Below are 18591 nucleotides of genomic sequence, written 5' to 3' on the forward strand. Positions count from 1 at the left end.
CAGGCCCAGGGTGTGGCGCCAGGCTGTCTGCCTGTGGATTTCATTTCTGCCTTTTAGTTTTTACTTCTTTCTTTGGAGGCAGAAATTGCGCATAAGACAGTATGAGGGGTGGTCTCCTCCCTTATTCCCCCGCTTTGAGAACCTCACTCAACAGTGGAAGTTCTCACTTTTATTCTCACTACCCATGTCTTCTTGCAAGACAGATCAATAGTGATTCATATAGTACACTTGTGCTGAAGCATTTTGGTGAACTAAGGTAGTGATGAAGCTTTTCATCATTTGAAGAAGTACAGGTAGCAAACAAGGGAGCAGTAAGCAGGTTTCTATTACTATTATAACTCATATTATAAGAGTTTTGAATCTTTTTTTGTTATTATTATACTTTAAATTATAGGGTACATGTGCACAACATTCAGGTTTGTTACATATGTATACATGCCCCATGTTGGTGTGCTGCACCCATTAACTCATCATTTACATTAGGTATTTCTTTATAGCACCATGAGAACGGACTAATACACTGATCATGGCTGGGCTCACTTATCTCAGGCCTTAGAAGGGACGACTGGGCTGACTTGATTCAGTTCCACATGGTCTCTCGTCCTCCAGCAAGTTAGCTCATGCTTGTTGACATGACAAATGCAGATGTTTAAAGTGAGAGTGAAAGAGCACAAAGTCTTTTGGGAACCAGACCCATTACTATCCCACCATCACTTCCCCATCTTATTTTTCTAAGTATGTGGTAAGGCCAGCTCAGATTTAAGAGGTGAGAAAGTCAGCACAATTTACTTATTGGAAGAGCTGCAAAGTCACATTTTAAAAATATGAATACTCAGAGTAGATACAGAGAATGGGATAATTGTGGGCACTTCTGAAAATAATCTGCCATAAAGTATTACAACCATTCATCTTGCACTCTTACCCTCTTAGAATCTTTTTGTGTTTTATCAATAGTTCATAAAAATACATAAATTATGTTCACGTTCATTCACATTTGAGAGATGGATCCAAGTGCCAGGAAGTCTATAAGTCCAGATTCTTCATTGCTTGGGGATGAATACAAGGTCATCTTAAACCACTCTCAATTTTTGCACTCAGGTTCAGCATACTTACTAGCTTTCATTTAAAACACACCAAATACTTTACCAGTCTGGGGATTTGTCGATGCTATCCTTCTGGAATGTTATTTATCTTACCACTTCTCTGATTCATTCCTTATTCTTGTGATAGTTCTAAGGTTCAATGTCATTTCAACATTCCTCCATAACCCTATGTAAATTACATTGTTAAAATAAGATTTAAAATAACATTTTAAATGTAAATAAGTGATTATCAATTGAGAATAATTTTGTCCCCTGGCTACTTTTTGACATCACAACTGGAAGATGCTACTATCTAGTGGATAGGGGCCAAGGTACCGCTGTCCTTTTATACTGGGAACAGCCTTTATGCCACAAAACAAAGAATTATTCAGTCCAAAATGTCAATAGTGCTAAAGTTTATAAACTCTGCTTTTGGTCATGCACAATAAATTTGAAATACATATTTGTTTGGGTGTTTGTTTTAACATCTGTCTTTCCTACTAGACTGGATGTTTCATAAGGATGAGATAATGCCTAGTTTGTTTAACATTGAATATCCAGCATCTACCTCAGTGTCTAATGCCAGGTAGCTACATGAAAGGATGAAACAGCAGACATGAGGTAAGAAGAAAAGGAAAGGCTTTATTAGGAGGGTATACAAACATTTCTGGGTATAGAAGATGCTGTAAGTGCCCTGTCCATACTACAACAGCTCATACCATCTAAGTAGATATTTGCCTGACTTTCAAATGTCAGAACCTTTATTTCTTTGTGTGAGACTTTTCATTAGGTCACCAGAGCCCATTGTGCTCAATAATATGACAGTCCAGAACAGTGGGGCATCATCTGCCCCCTGGAAGATGTGTTTTCTACAGCGTTCTGTAAAGTTTTACAGTGACATTAGCTGCTTGATAACGAAATACTTTGTTTGCTTCCTTTCCTTCTCTGTCTCAATTCCTGTCTTCCCTGCCAGAGTTTCCTGGGAAGAACTCCTGTGGTAGGCTGAATAATGGTCCCCAAAGATACTTCGATCCTAACCCCTTGCACTTATGAATGTTGCCTTTTATGGTAAAGGAGAATTCACAAAGATGATTGTGGAAGATGGGAGATTATTCTGTATTATCTGATAGAACCTAAGGTCAATCACACAAGTTCATAAAAGAGTGAGGCAGAGGCAAATTTGACACAGAAGAAGGAAATGTGACTACTGAAGAAAAATGCTATGCTGCTGGCTGTAAATAGGAAGGAAGGGGCCCATGAGATAAGGAATGCAGCTCTAGGAGCTGGGAAAGACAAGGAAACAGACTCTCCTCTAGAGTCCCCAGAGGGAGTATGGCAATGTTGACACCTTATTTTCAGCCTAGTGAAATTGATTTTGAACTTCTGACCTCCAGGTTTGTAAGATACTAAATGCGTGTATTTTAAAGCTACCAAATTTATGGCAATTCATTAGAGCAGCTATAGGGATCTATTACAATTTTTGGTCCCTGGAAGTGGGTTGCTGCTATAAGAAATATCTAAAAATGTGGAAGTGACTTTGCAACTGGATAATAGCTATAGACTGGAATAATTTTCAGGAGCATTATATAACAACCTTAGATTATGTTGAACAGATCATTAATAGAAATATGAATGTTCAAAGTGTTCCTGGTGAGAGCTCAGACATGAGGAACACAGTAGAGAAAGTCTATATTGTCTTAGAGAACACCTAAGTTATCATAAACAAACTATTGATAGAAATAAAATGTCAAAGGTGTTGCTGGTGAAGGCTTAGAAAGAAATTAGTAACATAATATCGGAAAAGGGAGTTTGTGTTATATAGCATCAGAAATCGTAGCTGAATTGTGCTCTACAATTATGTGGAAAGCAGCACTTGTAAGCAATGAACTTGAATATTTAGCTGAGCAGATTTTCATGCAAAGGGTTAAAGGAATGGCCTGTTTTTTATTGCTGTTTATAGTAAAATGCCAGAGGAAAGACATAAATTGAGGGAAGAACTGTTAAGCAAAAAGAAACCAGAATTCAATGATATGAGAAATTTTCAGCCTATCCAGATTGCAAAAGACACCAAAATAGGAAATTCATTGCCACAAAATCATCCTCCAGAGATAAAATCAAGGGCGTGGCTAGACATCCTTTTGCTAGTGCCCTTAAGGGATCAAAAGATCAAAGTATTCAATCACACAGATGGTGTTTTGAAGAGATATGGGGTGTGCTTCTCAGAATAAGCAAGGAATAGAGATGGGATTTTCTATGAGGGATCTTGAAGAAGCCTCTTGTCTAATGGCATGAATCCCCATGACATACATAAAAGACCTGTAAGTTTTTGACAATGTTATATCAGCAGAAACAATGCCAGCTTAGACTGAAAGGGACAAATAGAGGAAGAAATGAAAGAAGGCTATAGGACTCTCAAAATTTGACAGGAGGAAGCAGGCTGATAAAACTACTCAGCTGTAAACATATGCTACCATTCAAAATAAAGGAACAATGACTGAGGGCAGAACCTAGAGGCCAGAGGGCAGATTTATGACCCCAGGTGAAGTCATAGGATCAGAGTCATCAAAGGGAGGAGTCTCAAGCCTTAGAATATTCTCAGGCCTTGAAACCTAATGGTTGGATTTTGAAAATGTTTGGATTTGAGACTCTTTTTTCCTTCCACTTTTTCCCTGTGGAATGGCAAAGTTATTGGCTGTAAATGAACCAAAGTCAAAGGGAAAACACAGAATTAGTAGAGAGGAAAATTAAATAATAGAAAAGAAACATCTCTTAGTGCTTCGGCTTCACCTAGGAGAGACAAGAAATACACATCTGGGCTTAAACTGAGCACAAGATGCACTTCTCTATCAACTGTTTACCTGGCACTGACAGGTAAACTTATTGAACATCTTATTATTATTATTATTATTATTATTATTATTATTATTGAGACGGAGTCTCACTCTGTCTCCCAGGCTGGAGTGCAGTGGCGCGATCTCGGCTCACTGCAAACTCCACTTCCCGGGTTCACGCCATTCTCCGGCCTCAGCCTCCCGAGTAGCTGGGACCACAGGCGCCAGCCACTGCGCCCGGCTAATTTTTTGTATTTTTTTATTTTTAGTAGAGAAGGGGTTTCACCGTGGTCTCGATCTCCTGACCTCGTGATCTGCCCTCCTCGGCCTCCCAAAGTGCTAGGATTACAGGTGTGAGCCATCGCGCCCGGCCGAGCATCTTATTATTAATTGAAAAATGACTAAAATATACTTTTCAAATAGGGTAAAGTCATGACACTTACACAGATATGAAATGAACACATGCTAAAAGAAAAAGATGTTATGACTGCTTCAAAAGGGAAACCAAAGAGTTGATATGGGAATATTCATCAGGAATATTAAGTGATTGTGTAAATGGAGGCACAACTGGTTTCATAAGGTGAAGAACAACCGAACCTCTACTAAAGAATATGCTGTACATGTATCAGCAGCCTACAATTAACAAAGGGCTGTAAAAGACTTCACAGATAATATAAGGCTAGAATCAGATAACCTGCAGTGGTGTCCTAAAGATAGAGCAAAGTTTTCCATTGAAGCACACATTTATTTTTATAATGTCAAAATCAGGTAGAGAATTATAGTTCCCTCAAAATCAGGGTTCAGTCATCAGGGTGACTAGGTCAGAGTCACAGACATTTCTAGGCTGAGGTCTGATAAGGGACCAGTGGACACCAATGAAATCACAAAGTCTAGGGATGTCACAAAGGCAGCTAGCTCCCTGACCAATCAGGGCCTGGAGCAGAGGGATACAATAGGCAGGACTAAGCACCAGTGTCCTCAGAGACCAACTTGAGCTAGACAATCAAGCAGAGCTGATCAGAGCCAAACCCAGCAAACATCATGTCAGAGAAAAAGAACTGTAAGAACTCCTCTACAAATAACAACCAGATTCAAGACCCTTCTAGAAATGAGCTACAGGTCCCTATGAGCTTCGTGGACCGCGTTGTGCAAGATGAACGAGACGCCCGAAGCCAGAGTTCCTCCACAATAAATATCCTCCTTACCTTGCTCGATTGTCTTGCTGGCTACATCATGGAGCGGGTAGGCTTGGAGGCCGACAACAACGGCAGCATGCGCAACACTTCACAAGATGGGGAGAGAGAAGTGGAAAATAGCCGTGAGCCCCACCACGCTGAGAGTGATGTGACTCGCTTTTTGTTTGATGAGATGCCCAAATCCAGAAAGGATGACTGAAGACTGGGTCCCAGAGCCTTGAAGGGATCCTCACAGGCTTAGCCAGGGCAAAAATGTGTCACAGCTGAGGAATAGCTGCTGTTGTCATCAACAAGTGCTATTAAAGGATGTAAATCCATGAGTATGTTTCTGACTCCTCTCAGTTTCTGTCGCTTTGGGTTGGAAGTGTCTGTAAGACACCAAGGGGAAGCTATCCCCAGAGAGCTGAAGGTGGGGAAGGGGTGGCCTGTGTGGAGTGTTTGAATCAGTAATTTAGAGGGGGCAGTTTCCAGTGGTAACAGTGAGGGCACCGGCCCTGTGGGGAGGAACTGGCTGGGATAAAGACACCGAGACTGCCTCATTGTCTCTGAACAGGAAGGCCTTGTGAGGCCAGGGAGTTGGCTGGGGGCCTCCGAGGCTTGTTGAATTCCCAGCCTGATGCTGGGGCCTGGGGTGGAGCTGCAGACTCTGACTGATGTGCGGGAGGCTTTATTCAGGACAGCAAAGGTCTGAAATCAGAGGGCAGTGGCCACAAGGGTGGGTGGAGGGGGCACGCTGGCTGGCATGAAGTTCATGGGACAGGGGCTTTACATGGAGATTGAGGAGTGAAGGAGAAACCATCGTGAAAAATGCAAAAAAGAAATGATGGCCTGCTGGATTCCATTTCTTATTTCTTTATGCCCTGCCTTATTATGAAAGAGGATTTGAGACAGGGATTATTAGCTAGTGCTGTGAATATATCTTTTTGCCCTCTCTTCAGGACCCTGGTAAAATAAATCAAAAGAATATATAAAACTGATGATCTGGCCTAAGATGGGCAATTCGAGAAGTTCTTAATGGTTGTTAATTATTAATGAATCAGCTTAATTATAAATGTATTTCATTTAAAACACGATTAACAATTTCATTTTTAAATTGTTATTTAAATACTTATTCATTATAATTACCATATATTGCATAGAGCACCAAAGAATTATTAGTGACTCAATACATGTTTTAAGAGGTATAGAAATAATTCTATCCCAAGTGGCAGCCTCTAAAGCACGTGCAATCCTTTTCAAAACTTCCTGCTCTGTGCTAACTTTAAAAGAGGTGTCACATCAAGTGTTGTAGCAATCTGTCCCCTTGCCTGTGAGTGCCCACATTTTAGGTTTCCACCTGTTCTTTGGGTCCTTGGGAGCCATAGTCTGCTGCCTGCTGGCCTTTCACAGAGGGCTGGTCAGAGGCTGCACAGCCGGCTCCAACAATGGGAGCTGAGGGCCTGGGTTTCAGATCCCAGTTCACCACTTCCTGGACATGTGATATTAGACCTTCAATTACTCCCTCTGAGCAGGCCTCCTCATGTGTAAAATGGGGGTAATAAGAGTCCATCTGTGGGTTTTCCCAAGATTGAGTCCACTTGTGCCTGTAAACTGCTGCTCCACACGGTGCATGCACAGGGTCCCCCTTAATAAACGGCTGCATCTCCTTCCTTCCCTAACAGCAGACCTGTAGGCAGGCTTCCCCAAGGTGCTGTGGTCCTGGTTCTCAGGTGACCATTGGGAACTTAGGCCATTGGCTGTGAGAACCACATCCTGCTGAGCCCTGTGGAGAGACAGGAGGAATTTGGGAATATTTAATTTATGTAAGCAAAAGAGACTTTATAATCGAACACGTCAATACCATCCAGAGGTAGGAAAACTTTACATAATCACACAATCAGAGGTGGAGCTACTTCAGAATTACAAGCACATAGACATATAGGCACAGAGAAATAGAGCTTATAGCTTCAGTTCTACAATTTCAACCATGAGTCAAGTGTAAATAGAAACAGTAAAGTTCTCTGATCCAAATATAAAAAAAAACTGTTCTCCTGTAAGAGAGTATAAAATTCTTAATTGATTTGAGCTATAAATAGACAAATGGACAAAAAGACTGTCAAACCAGATTTTCTGTTGTCTTTTACACAACAGAGACTGTATTTCTATGAATCATTAACCCATTTACACAGCTGTCCAGATGGTTGAATCCTAAAACTGAATTCCCAACCATTTGGTCAACAATGAAAATAACTTACCTAATGTCAATGAACAACAACAACAACAAAATACAGAATTAGTAGAGAAAAATATTGAAATAAAAATTAAATGTTAAACTAAAATTAGAAAAACACAATCAACAAAGACTTATTTGGGCTTTGGAGTCACCCAGATGAGGCAAGCAAAGACATTCCTGGGTTTAACCGAGCATGAAGCACACATCTCTGTCACCAAGTTTGCCCAGCTCTGATAGATGGATCCACTGGGTATAATATTGTGACCTTTAAAAACAGGTAAAAGGTGTTTTCCAACAGAGTAAAATCATAACACTCAAACACCTATGATATGGAAATGCGTTGAAACAATCAATTAACTCATGAGGAAATTGGCAGATATTATAAGCCATTCAAAAAAGAATTCAAAGAATAAACATAGGAATATTGATCATGAATGTTTAAGTAAATGTATAGATGGAGGCAAAATTGGGGGCAAGGCAGTGAACATGTCTGTGAGTGACTTACAGCTTTTAGAGGGGATGTAAATTAGCTCACAGACAATGCAAGGGTAAACTTAAAGAATCTGGAGTGGTGTCCTAAAGACAGGACAATACTCTCATTGACACAACTTTTTGCTAAAATGTTAAATAGAAAACGAGCTTTTCCTTAAAAAGAAGTTCCAGCTACTAGGGCAACCAGGTTCCTCTCAAAAAGAAGTTGCAGTTACTAGGGCGACCAGGTTCCTCTCAAAAAGAAGTTCCAGTTGCTAGGGTGACCAGGTTCCTCTCAAAAAGAAGCTCCAGTTACTAGGGCGACCAGGTTCCTTTCAAAAAGAAGCTCTGGTTACTGCGGCAACCAGGTCCCTCTCAAAAGGAAGTTCCAGTTACTAGGGTGACCAGGTTCCTCGCATGCGCTTTTCTAGGCTGAGGCCTGATCAGAGCCCAGTGGACACCAATGACATCAAAAAGTGGAGGTTGTCACAAAGGCAACTCCCTGACCAATGAGGGGCTGGAGCATAGGGATACAGTGGGTGGCAATAAGTACTGGTACCTTGAGAGGTTCAGGACAGCAGGAAAATCAAGCTGTGCCAACTGGGGCACAGAGATTTCTGGCCAGAAAAACGATACCCTAAAGATCCCATAACACTTATTCTTCCCTGTTGTATCCGATTACTGACTCATCCCATTCCTTAAAGTACCTGTCTGGCTCCTATAGATGAGTTCATTATTCTCACTGTAATTTAAATCTCCAATTCTAATGTTCAGAAGGGTTCCTTTTTGAATTACTATAGTGCAGTGCCGTGCAGCACTCCTCAGACTATTTATGGTGTAAAGCCACTATTTTCTATTTTTCATGTTCTATTTAATTTAGAGATGATATGTGGTCTTATTGTGCATGACTAGTATATGGCTCACCATTGAATCATCACTGGAGTTTAACAACACTCAGACTGGTATACACCCTGCTGCCATTACTCATCCTCCTTAATTTTTTTCTCAAGGCCCATTTCTCAGGATAGAGTAGAGGAAAGAGCAAAACAATAGGTAAGGAAGGCCGGGCTCTTGCCCCCACTATGCTATACATACTGGTCATGTGACTTTGAGTGAGCTAATTAACATCTTTGAAACTTGGTGGCCACATGTGTAAAAATGGATACTAGTAATATCTATGTAGGATTAGCAAACCTGTTGTCCAGATTAGGCATGTGGGCTGGCAGTGTGTAATCTGTGCATTCGGGAAATACTGTATTTGATATTTTCTTTTACTTGAATCCTATTTTGGGGCTCCAAAGACCTTTTGTAAAGAATCTTGCCATCTCCCTCAGAACACATGTGCAATAGCTGTCACATACAAGGACCAGGAGACCTGGGCCTTCAAAATGCTTCTGCTGCAAAGGATGTTCTCTTTGGGAGGCCAGTCTGGTAACCAGGCCTTGTGTTCATGCCACGACCAAGCCACCGTTAACCTCCAAGTCCCCTGCCCCCAGGCTCACCTCTGGTGCTCATCTTTCCTCACACATGATGTTTCCTGCAGTCTTGACACAAGTTTGACCCCGGCCTGCCCTGACACTGCTTGTGATCACTGGACAAGTTGGAAGCCACAGTCACTCCAGCCTCTGTCCTTGCCCACTCGGGAGTTAGTTTTCCCAATCCCAGTAGGGCACTGGCCACCAATGCTGTCCTGTCCACAGGGCACAGGCCAGAGGGACTACTTCCTCACCTTTCCCTCCTGACTGTTAGAAATGCACAAAAGGCCTAAACATGGGTGAGCTGTCCAATAAGATGACTTCACTCACTTAAATGTGTGACAAAGACAGATTTCTATAAAGGATCCTGAATGGTGGTATTCAATTCCTGTACCTGTTGCAGCCAATCAGTAATAAAAAATTTGTAGCTGTACACAGTTCCTAAAATCACAGTGTGTATAACACTGGAATAGTGAATTTATTGTATTCTATTATTTTGGGAGTATGATTTTAAATGTAATGAAGGGCAATAAATAGAATCTGCATTTGGCATTTTCTTAATGTGTGTCTTCCAAAGGACTTTATGAGAGTAGAAGATTGGTTCCTCTTAATGTTCTAGAATAACTGTGGGGAAATATCTCTAACTTATTAAAGCAAACTCTAGTAAAGGAAACCAGTTAGCATCAAGGACGCAGGTTACATACCGTGGTTGGGAGTTATTTGCATTCTGAAATGTAGGATGAAAATAATTCACCAGCTCAACTGTGAAGAGGAGTCTTCATGACAAGAAAGGGGAAAATAGTGAAAGGAGGGGCAGAAGATCTGGCTTCTGGTCCCCTCAGTAGAATTTACTTGGGGGACCATCAGCTTCTGTGGCTGTAAAATGAGGTTGGAAAAATTATTTCAAAGGTCTTCTTGAGGTATACAGTTACCAGACTATGCTCTTTTCCTAAGAAAGAATCTCTACTGAAAGTGGGTAAAAGGGGACCAGACTTTTTTCTAAGGTCTCCATTTTACAGCTGAGGTCACTGTGGCCCAAAGATGATAATCAGCTCTTTCAAGGTCAAAGCAGGGATGAGAGCTGGTCATCCCACCTGTTGTTGAAGCTCTTTCCTCTCCTTTATCCTTAGAAATAGCACTCAAGATAGAAGGTGCTTAATGTTCTCTTCTGGGAAAATGAAGCTCATGTGTTCAATGCCAAGATGTTGGGGTCTCTTGGATTTCTAGGAAAGCACTCACAAGAACTTGTGAGCTCTCACTCTTGATAGTGAGTCTTGACAACACTCTCACTTAACAACTCACTCTCGAGAACTTTCACTTGTGTTTTATTTGGGGAAGCCCAGACAGGTTGGGAGAAAAGGGCTGATTTTATAATACAGGTCCTTAGATTTTGCAAACCTAGGTCTTGTTCCACTGGACGTTGTGTAACTGTGTTGTGAACACAAATACTTCTCAGTTAAGGTGTTCTGGAAATTCTGACTCTGTCCACTGACATTGTTTTAAATGTGGTTATGGGGTGATATGATGAGCCCATGCCCAAAAGTCTATTTTTTGAAAAATTTTATGGGTACATAGTAGGTGTATATATTTATGGGTTACATAGAAATGGGAAAAGTTCCCTTGTCCCCCTCACAGGGCATGTGATGGGGATGTGGCTCGCTTCTTCAGTGCCCTGCTGCTCAAACCCCTAGTGGGAGCATGCAGACAGGTAGCTTGTGGGGCTCTGACCCCACTGCAGTGTTTAAAGGTGAATGTTTACAGATAAAGCCTCAGTAGGCATGTGTTACAGTATGCTCTTTCAGTTTAGCCATCTGTAAGTAGCTTGTGTTAGTCAGCTCAATAACTAGTCAGCACAATAACTAGACCCACTGCCTTATCGCAAGGACAGAGGGCTTTCTGTATCCCAGGGTTTCTTGCCTTGGTGTACTGGAAGAATCAGATCACACATGGGCTTGGAGAATGAGTGTGAGGTTTTATTGAGTGGAAGTAGCTCTCAGCACATAGGGAAGCCAGAAGGGAGATGGAGTGGGAAGGTGGTTTTCCCCGGAGCCAGACCCGCTCAGTGGCCAGGCTCTTCTCCGACCGCCCCAGTCGAACTCCGCATTGTTTTGCTGGTCAATGGCCTGCCAACCTGCCAGCATCTGCCAGTGCCTGTCAGTGTGCTCTGCCAGCGTGCTCCTCTTGACGTCCAGCTGCTTGTTTCTCTGCCCGTGAAGGTCTTGGGGTTTTTATAAGCACAGGATGGGGGTGTGGTGGGCCAGCGTGGTCTTGGGAAATGCAACATTTGGGCAGGAAAAAATGCCTGTCCTCACCTAGGTCCCTGGTCACAGGCCCAGGGGTGGAGCCCTAGCCAGAGACCACACCCTCCCCTACCCAGCACTTCCCTGCCCTCCTCCCGTATCAACATGAGATATTTTGATATAGGTCTTCAATACATAATCATCACATCAGGGTAAATGGGGTATCCATGACCTCAAGCATTTATCCTTTGTGTTACAAACAATCCAACTATACTCTCTTTGTTAATTTAAAATGTACAATTAAATTATTTTCGACTATAGTCACTGTTGTGCTAGCAAATACTAGCATAGAAAAACTAGAAAGAATTAATGTCTTATTTATTCTTTCTATTTTTTGCACCCATTAACCCTCCCAACTTCTCCTCCAGCACCCTACTACCCTTCCTAGCCTCTGGTAAACATCCTTCTACCCTCTGTTCCCACGAGTTCAAATATTTCAATTTTTAGTTCCCACAAATATGTGAGAACATGTGAAATTTGTCTTTCTGTGCCTGGCCTATTTCACTTAACATAATGACCTCCAGTTCCTTCCATGTTGTTGCAAATGATAGGATCTCGTTCTTCTTTATGGCTTGGTAGTACTCCATTGTGTATATGTACCACATTTTCTTTATCCATCTGTTGATGGACATATAGGTTGTTTTCAAATCTTGTCTATTGTAAATGGTGCTGCAATAAACATGGGAGTGCAGATATCTCTTGGATATGCTGATATCCTTTCTTTTAGTTATATACCCAGCAGTGGGATTGCTGGATCATATAGTAGCTCTATTTTGAGTTTTATGTATATATATATTTTTTTATCATACTTTAAGTTGTACGGTACATGTGCACAACGTGCAGGCTTGTTACATATGTATACATGTGCCATGTTGGTGTGCTGCACCCATTAACTCTTCATTTAATATTAGGTATATCTCCTAATGCTACCTCTTCCCCCTCCCCCCACCCCACAACAGGCCCCAGTGTGTGATGTTCCCCTTCCTGTGTCCATGTGTTCTCATTGTTCAATTCCCACCTATGAGTGAGAATATGTGGTGTTTGGTTTTTTGTCCTTGCGATAGTTTGCTCAGAATGATGGTTTCCAGCTTCATCCATGTCCCTACAAAGGACATGAACTCATCATTTTTTATGGCTGCATAGTATTCCATGGTGTACATGTGCCACATTTTCTTAATCCAGTCTATCATTGTTGGACATTTGGGTTGGTTCCAAGTCTTTGCTATTGTGAATAGTGCCACAATAAACACACGTATGCGTGTGTCTTTATAGCAGCATGATTTATAATCCTTTGGGTATGTACGCAGTAATGGGATGGCTGGGTCAAATGGTATTTCTAGTTCTAGATCCCTGAGGAATCGCCACACTGACTTCCACAATGGTTGAACTAGTTTACAGTCCCACCAACAGTGTAAAAGTGTTCCTATTTCTCCACATCCTCTCCAGCACCTGTTGTTTCCTGACTTTTGAATGATCGCCATTCTAACTGGTGTGAGATGGTATCTCATTGTGGTTTTGATTTGCATTTCTGTGATGGCCAGTGATGATGAGCATTTTTTCATGTGTCTTTTGGCTGCATAAATGTCTTCTTTTGAGAAGTGTCTGTTCATATCCTTCACCCAATTGTCGATGGGGTTGTTTGTTTTTTTCTTGTAAATTTGTTTGAGTTCATTGTAGACTCTGGATATTAGCCCTTTGTCAGACTAGTAGATTGCGAAAATTTTCTCCCATTCTGTAGGTTGCCTGTTCACTCTGATGGTAGTTTCTTTTGCTGTGCAGAAACTCTTTAGTTTAATTAGATCCCATTTGTCAATTTTGGCTTTTGTTACCATTGCTTTTGGTGTTTTAGACATGAAGTCCTTGCCCATGCCTATGTCCTGAATGGTATTGCCTAGGTTTTGTTCTAGGGTTTTTATGGTTTTAGGTCTAACATTTAAGTCTTTAATCCATCTTGAATTAATTTTTGTATAAGGTGTAAGGAAGCGATCCTGTTTCAGCTTTCTACATATGGCTAGCCAGTTTTCTCAGCACCTTTTATCAAATAGGGAATCCTTTCCCCATTTCCTGTTTTTGTCATGTTTGTCAAAGATCAGATAGTTGTAGATATGCGGTATTATTTCTGAGGGCTCTGTTCTGTTCCATTGGTCTATATCTCTGTTTTGGTACCAGTACCATGCTGTTTTGGTTACTGTAGCCTTGTAGTATAGTTTGAAGTCAGGTAGTGTGATACCTCCAGCCTTGTTCTTTTGGCTTAGGATTGACTTGGCAATCTCCTTAAGCTGATAGGCAACTTCAGCAAAGTCTCAGAATACAAAATCAATGTGCGAAAATCACAAGCACTTTTTTTTTTCTTTTTGAGACGGAGTCTCTCTCTGTCACCCAGGCTGGAGTGCAGTGGCGCAATCTCGGCTCACTGCAAGATCCGCCTCCCAGGTTCATGCCATTCTCCTGCCTCAGCCTCTCCAAGTAGCTGGGACTACAGGTGCCCACCACCACACCCGGCTAATTTTTTGTATTTTTAGTAGAGACGGGGTTTCACCGTGGTCTTGATCTCCTGACCTCATGATCCACCCGCCTTGGCCTCCCAAAATGCTGGGATTACAAGCGTGAGCCACCGTGCCCGGCCAATCACAAGCATTTTTATACACCAATGACAGACAAACAGAGAGCCAAATCATGAGTGAACTCCCATTCACGATTGCTTCAAAGAGAATAAAATACCTAGGAATCCAACTTACAAGGGACATGAAGGACCTCTTCAAGGAGAACTACAAACCACTGCTCAATGAAATAAAAGAGGATACAAACAAATGGAAGAACATTCCATGCTCATGGGTGGGAAGAATATATATCGTGAAAATGGCCATACTGCCCAAGGCAATTTATAGATTCAATGCCATCCCCATCAAGCTAGCAATGACTTTCTTCACAGAATTGGAAAAAACTACTTTAAAGTTCATATTTTGAGTTTTTAGAGGAACCTTCAAACTGTTCTCTAGAGTGGTTGTGCTAATTTATATTCACACCAACAGTGTACAAGTGTTCCCTTTTCTCCAAATCCTCACCAGCATTTGTTATTGCTTCTCTTTTGGGTATAAGCCATTTTAACTGGAGTAAGATGACATCTCATTGTAGTTTTGATTTGCATTTCTCTGATGATCACTGATGTTTAGCGCCTTTTCATAGCCTTTTTGCCATTTGTATGTCTTCTTTTGAGAAATGTCTATTGAGATCCCCTGCCAGTTTTTAAATCAGATCACTAGATTTTTCCCTATAGAGTTATTTGAGCTCCTTATATATTCTGGTTATTAATCCCTTGTCAGATTGGTAGTTTGCAAATATTTTCTCCTGCTCTGTAGGTTGGCTCTTCACTTTGTTGATTGTTTCCTTGCTATGCAGGAGCTTCTTAACTTGATGTGATCCCATTTGTCACTGTTTGCTTTGGTTGCCTGTGCTTGTGGGGTATTACTCAATAAATCCTTGCCCGGTCAAATGTCCTAGAGAGGTTTCACAATGTTTTCTTTTTGTTGTTTCATAGTTTGAGGTCTTAGATTTAAATAGTACAATCGCATGGAGAACCGTTTGGAGGTTCCTCAAAAAATTCAAAATAGAGCTATCATATGATCCAGCAATCCCACTCCTAAGTATATACCCAAAAGAAAGGAAATCAGTATATTCAAGAGATATCTGCACTCCCATGTTTACTGCAGCACTATTTACAATAGACAAAATTTGGAAGCAGTATAAATGTCCATCAACAGATGAATGGATAAAGGAACTGTGGTACATATACACAATAGAGTGCTACCATCTATAAAGAAGGATGAGATTCTGTCATTTGCAACAACATGGATGGAACTGAAGGTCGTTATGTTAAGTCAAATAAGCCAGACGCAGAAAAAAAAATTTGCATATTCTCACTTACTTGTGGGAGCTGAAAATGAAAATAATTGAACTCATAGAGATAGAGAGTAGAAAGATGGTTACCAGAGGCTGGGAAGGGTAGTGAGGTGCTGGGGGGAAGTAGGGAGGATTAATGGGTATAAAAATAGAAAGAATGAATAAGACATAGTATTTCTTAGTACAACAGGGTAACTATAGTAAAAAGAATAATTTAATTGTGCATTTTAAAATAATGAAGAGAGTACGATTGTATTATTTGTAACACAAAGGATAATTGCTTGAGGCTATGGATACCCCATTTACCCTGATGTGATCTTTATATATTGCAAGCCTGTATCAAAATATCTCTGTAACTCATAAATATAACACCTACTATTTTTCCATGAAAATTACAAATAAAAAATCCTAAAACTCAGCCCTTATAAGATCTGCAGGGGAGAAAGAATTTGTAGGTTGATCTCCCAAATTCATCAGGCTTGGAAAGGACCTTAGGCTTTCTGCGTAACTACATTAGCAAAACCAAGCCAATTCTATGGAAATGCCAAATATTAATAGAACAAATATTAATACTCCTCAGAGGGAGATAGCAGAGTCTTTACACTATATGATCCCCGTTGTCCAATATACAATAAAAAAATTCAATATGCAAAGAAACAAGAAAATATCACCTATTGTCATAAAAAGAAATCAATAGAAACAGACCCAAAAATGTCCAGTTGTTAAACTTCATAGAAAAAGACTAAATCAATTATTATGTATTCAAAGAACAAACAGAAAATAGGTTCAAAGAATGAAAGGAAAATATGATCTTCATAAATGTACAGATAGTGAATTTCAGCAGAGAAATGGAAACTATAAAAATAACCACATGGAAATTTTAGAACTTAAAAAATTATAGTAACTGAAATTAATAACACACTAGATGGGCTCACATTAGTTTGGAGATGGCTAGCATCAAATGAGCTTCAAGACAGATCAAAAGTAATCATCCAATCTGAAAAAAACAGAACAACACATATATCTCTAAACTTTTCAAAGGTGTTGTATTGACTTCTTTTGTATGAGTTTTTTAACATAAGAAAGTAATAACTCTCTTGGTACTTCAAGCTAGACTCATGTTTTCAATTCTCCAGGACACCACCTTTGGGGTTCCACACTGTAGCTAAAAGGGACCTGGCTATGGTAACATAAATGGGTAATCACCTTGGCGGAAGTGATCTTAATAAAAATTTCACTTACTTCAACTAAAGATTCAGTATCATACAAGCACTGAGAAAACCTCACTCATTCTCTAATGTTCAGCTGAGCAATCACATACTGTTACACATTTGTCTTCTAAAAGTCATACATACATAGTACAGTGCTATGATTAGATGCCTGGACTATGGTTATGGAGTGCCTGGATTTAACTTTTGACTCCAGTACTTACTAACTAGGTGACTGTGGGCAGACTACTTAGTTTGTTCATTTATAATATGGGGATAATAATAGTACATACCTAATACATTTGGAGAATTATTGGAGAGGATATATGTAAAGCACTTACAATAGTGCCTGGCACATATGTGTTCATTGTTATCACATTTTTCCCAAGTTTTTTAAGAATAGAGATTTTCAGGGGTAGAAGAATATTAAAAGAGTGAATCACCTTTAAAACACTGGTGTAAAAAATACCTCATGTCAAAAAATGTTTAAAATGTGCTTTAGATGAAACCTGTTACCTTTCCCCTGCTGATCAACAGAGACATTCCTTTTTGAAAGCTCAGCTTTAGAGATACTGCATTCTTCTTGGAATAGCTGTCTGCAACAGATAAACATTACTCTGTGCTACTGGGTGTGTTCAATGTGTAAATAGATTGTGGGAATATGAGAGGCTGGTTTTTCAAGTTCCTGCTCCAAGTAGTTCACAAGGGTCAAGTAGTCCAGCATTCTACAGTTTGTGTGTTTGAGAGAAAAATAAGCCCACAAAAACATTCTAACCTTCAGATTAAGGTAAGACTAATGTGTTTAGGGATCTCCAGTATGATATCTGATTTCTTAATTTCTGTATTTTGTGTATGGTGGAGGAATAGTGGGATTTGCTGGTCAGGAAGAAAACAGCTCCTTCCACCATTTGATATTGTATTTTACAATAAAAAAGGGACAAATATGTACAGAAGGGACATTTTGGCCATTGGTAGCTATGAGTTTAACGGATTGAGGAGGGAAATATAAGTATCTTTTTGTTATTAACACTTGATTCTATCTGTGAAGTGAAGCATTGCACTAGGTTCTACTGAAGAGTGAGTGCCTCCAGGAACAAATATGCATTCTAGTGACATTAAAAAAATCAAATTCACAGCAGAAGTGTTGCATCATTTTGCTATAAATCTCTCACACCTCTCTATATAAACCTCTCACATCTCTATATAACATAGATGGTCCTCTTGCTCTGAATTTCTTTCATTTATTAGAAAACTTAGATGTTTCATTTGGAATTATTTGTTTTTACATTCAGTTCCATTTTTGATATGGACAAATATCCAGTGTGGATATAAATTCAGTAGAAGGATTAATAAAGTCTGAAAAACCTGGAATAATTTCAACATGAATATGATATTGTAAGAGCTTACAGAAATGCGATATTAACTGTGAACATTAATATACTCTGAAAAGATGCATCAGGGTTTAAAAAATTTCTCTTTAATATAGATTGTTTTAATTACCAATACTGTCTTCCTCATTTAAATGAAAAATGTAATTTTACAACTATTAATATACAACTTCTCTTTGCTCCAAGTATATGTGTATGCTTGGAGAAAAGCATATGCCTGGAGAAAACAGGAGTTATATATTTATAGCATTCAAAATAGTATAAAATATTGTTTACATGTAATAATGCACTTAGAAGTACTACTTAAGTAGTAGCCTCCTTGAAAAGTATTTTAAACACAGGAATTAAGTATATAATTTTTTCATTTTATAATAAGTTGTTTATATGTTATTTGGACAACAGCTTACACACAAAAGTGTTACAATTCATACCCTAGGTCTTAAATGCATGAAGCCATTTGTTCAGACTCTAGTGAAATCCTTAAATTGGTCCTTGCACCCCTCAGTATATATATGTACATACCCACAT

At 39.9% G+C, this 18591-nt stretch overlaps 2 protein-coding genes across 4 annotated transcripts in view; both read left to right on the plus strand.

Annotated features, from left to right (window-relative positions):
* The window catches only part of SYTL5 (synaptotagmin like 5), a 214776-nt gene that overhangs the window by 75103 nt on the left and 121082 nt on the right, over positions 1 to 18591 (plus strand). The window lies entirely within an intron of this gene.
* H2AP (H2A.P histone) lies at positions 4843 to 5429 on the plus strand. The gene has a single exon (XM_055268697.2). It carries the CDS (start codon positions 4955 to 4957, stop codon positions 5306 to 5308), a length of 354 nt encoding a protein of 117 aa, XP_055124672.1. The 5' UTR covers positions 4843 to 4954; the 3' UTR covers positions 5309 to 5429.

The sequence above is a fragment of the Symphalangus syndactylus genome, chromosome X, assembly GCF_028878055.3.
Source record: "Symphalangus syndactylus isolate Jambi chromosome X, NHGRI_mSymSyn1-v2.1_pri, whole genome shotgun sequence".
In the NCBI taxonomy this organism is placed as follows: Eukaryota; Metazoa; Chordata; class Mammalia; order Primates; family Hylobatidae; genus Symphalangus; species Symphalangus syndactylus.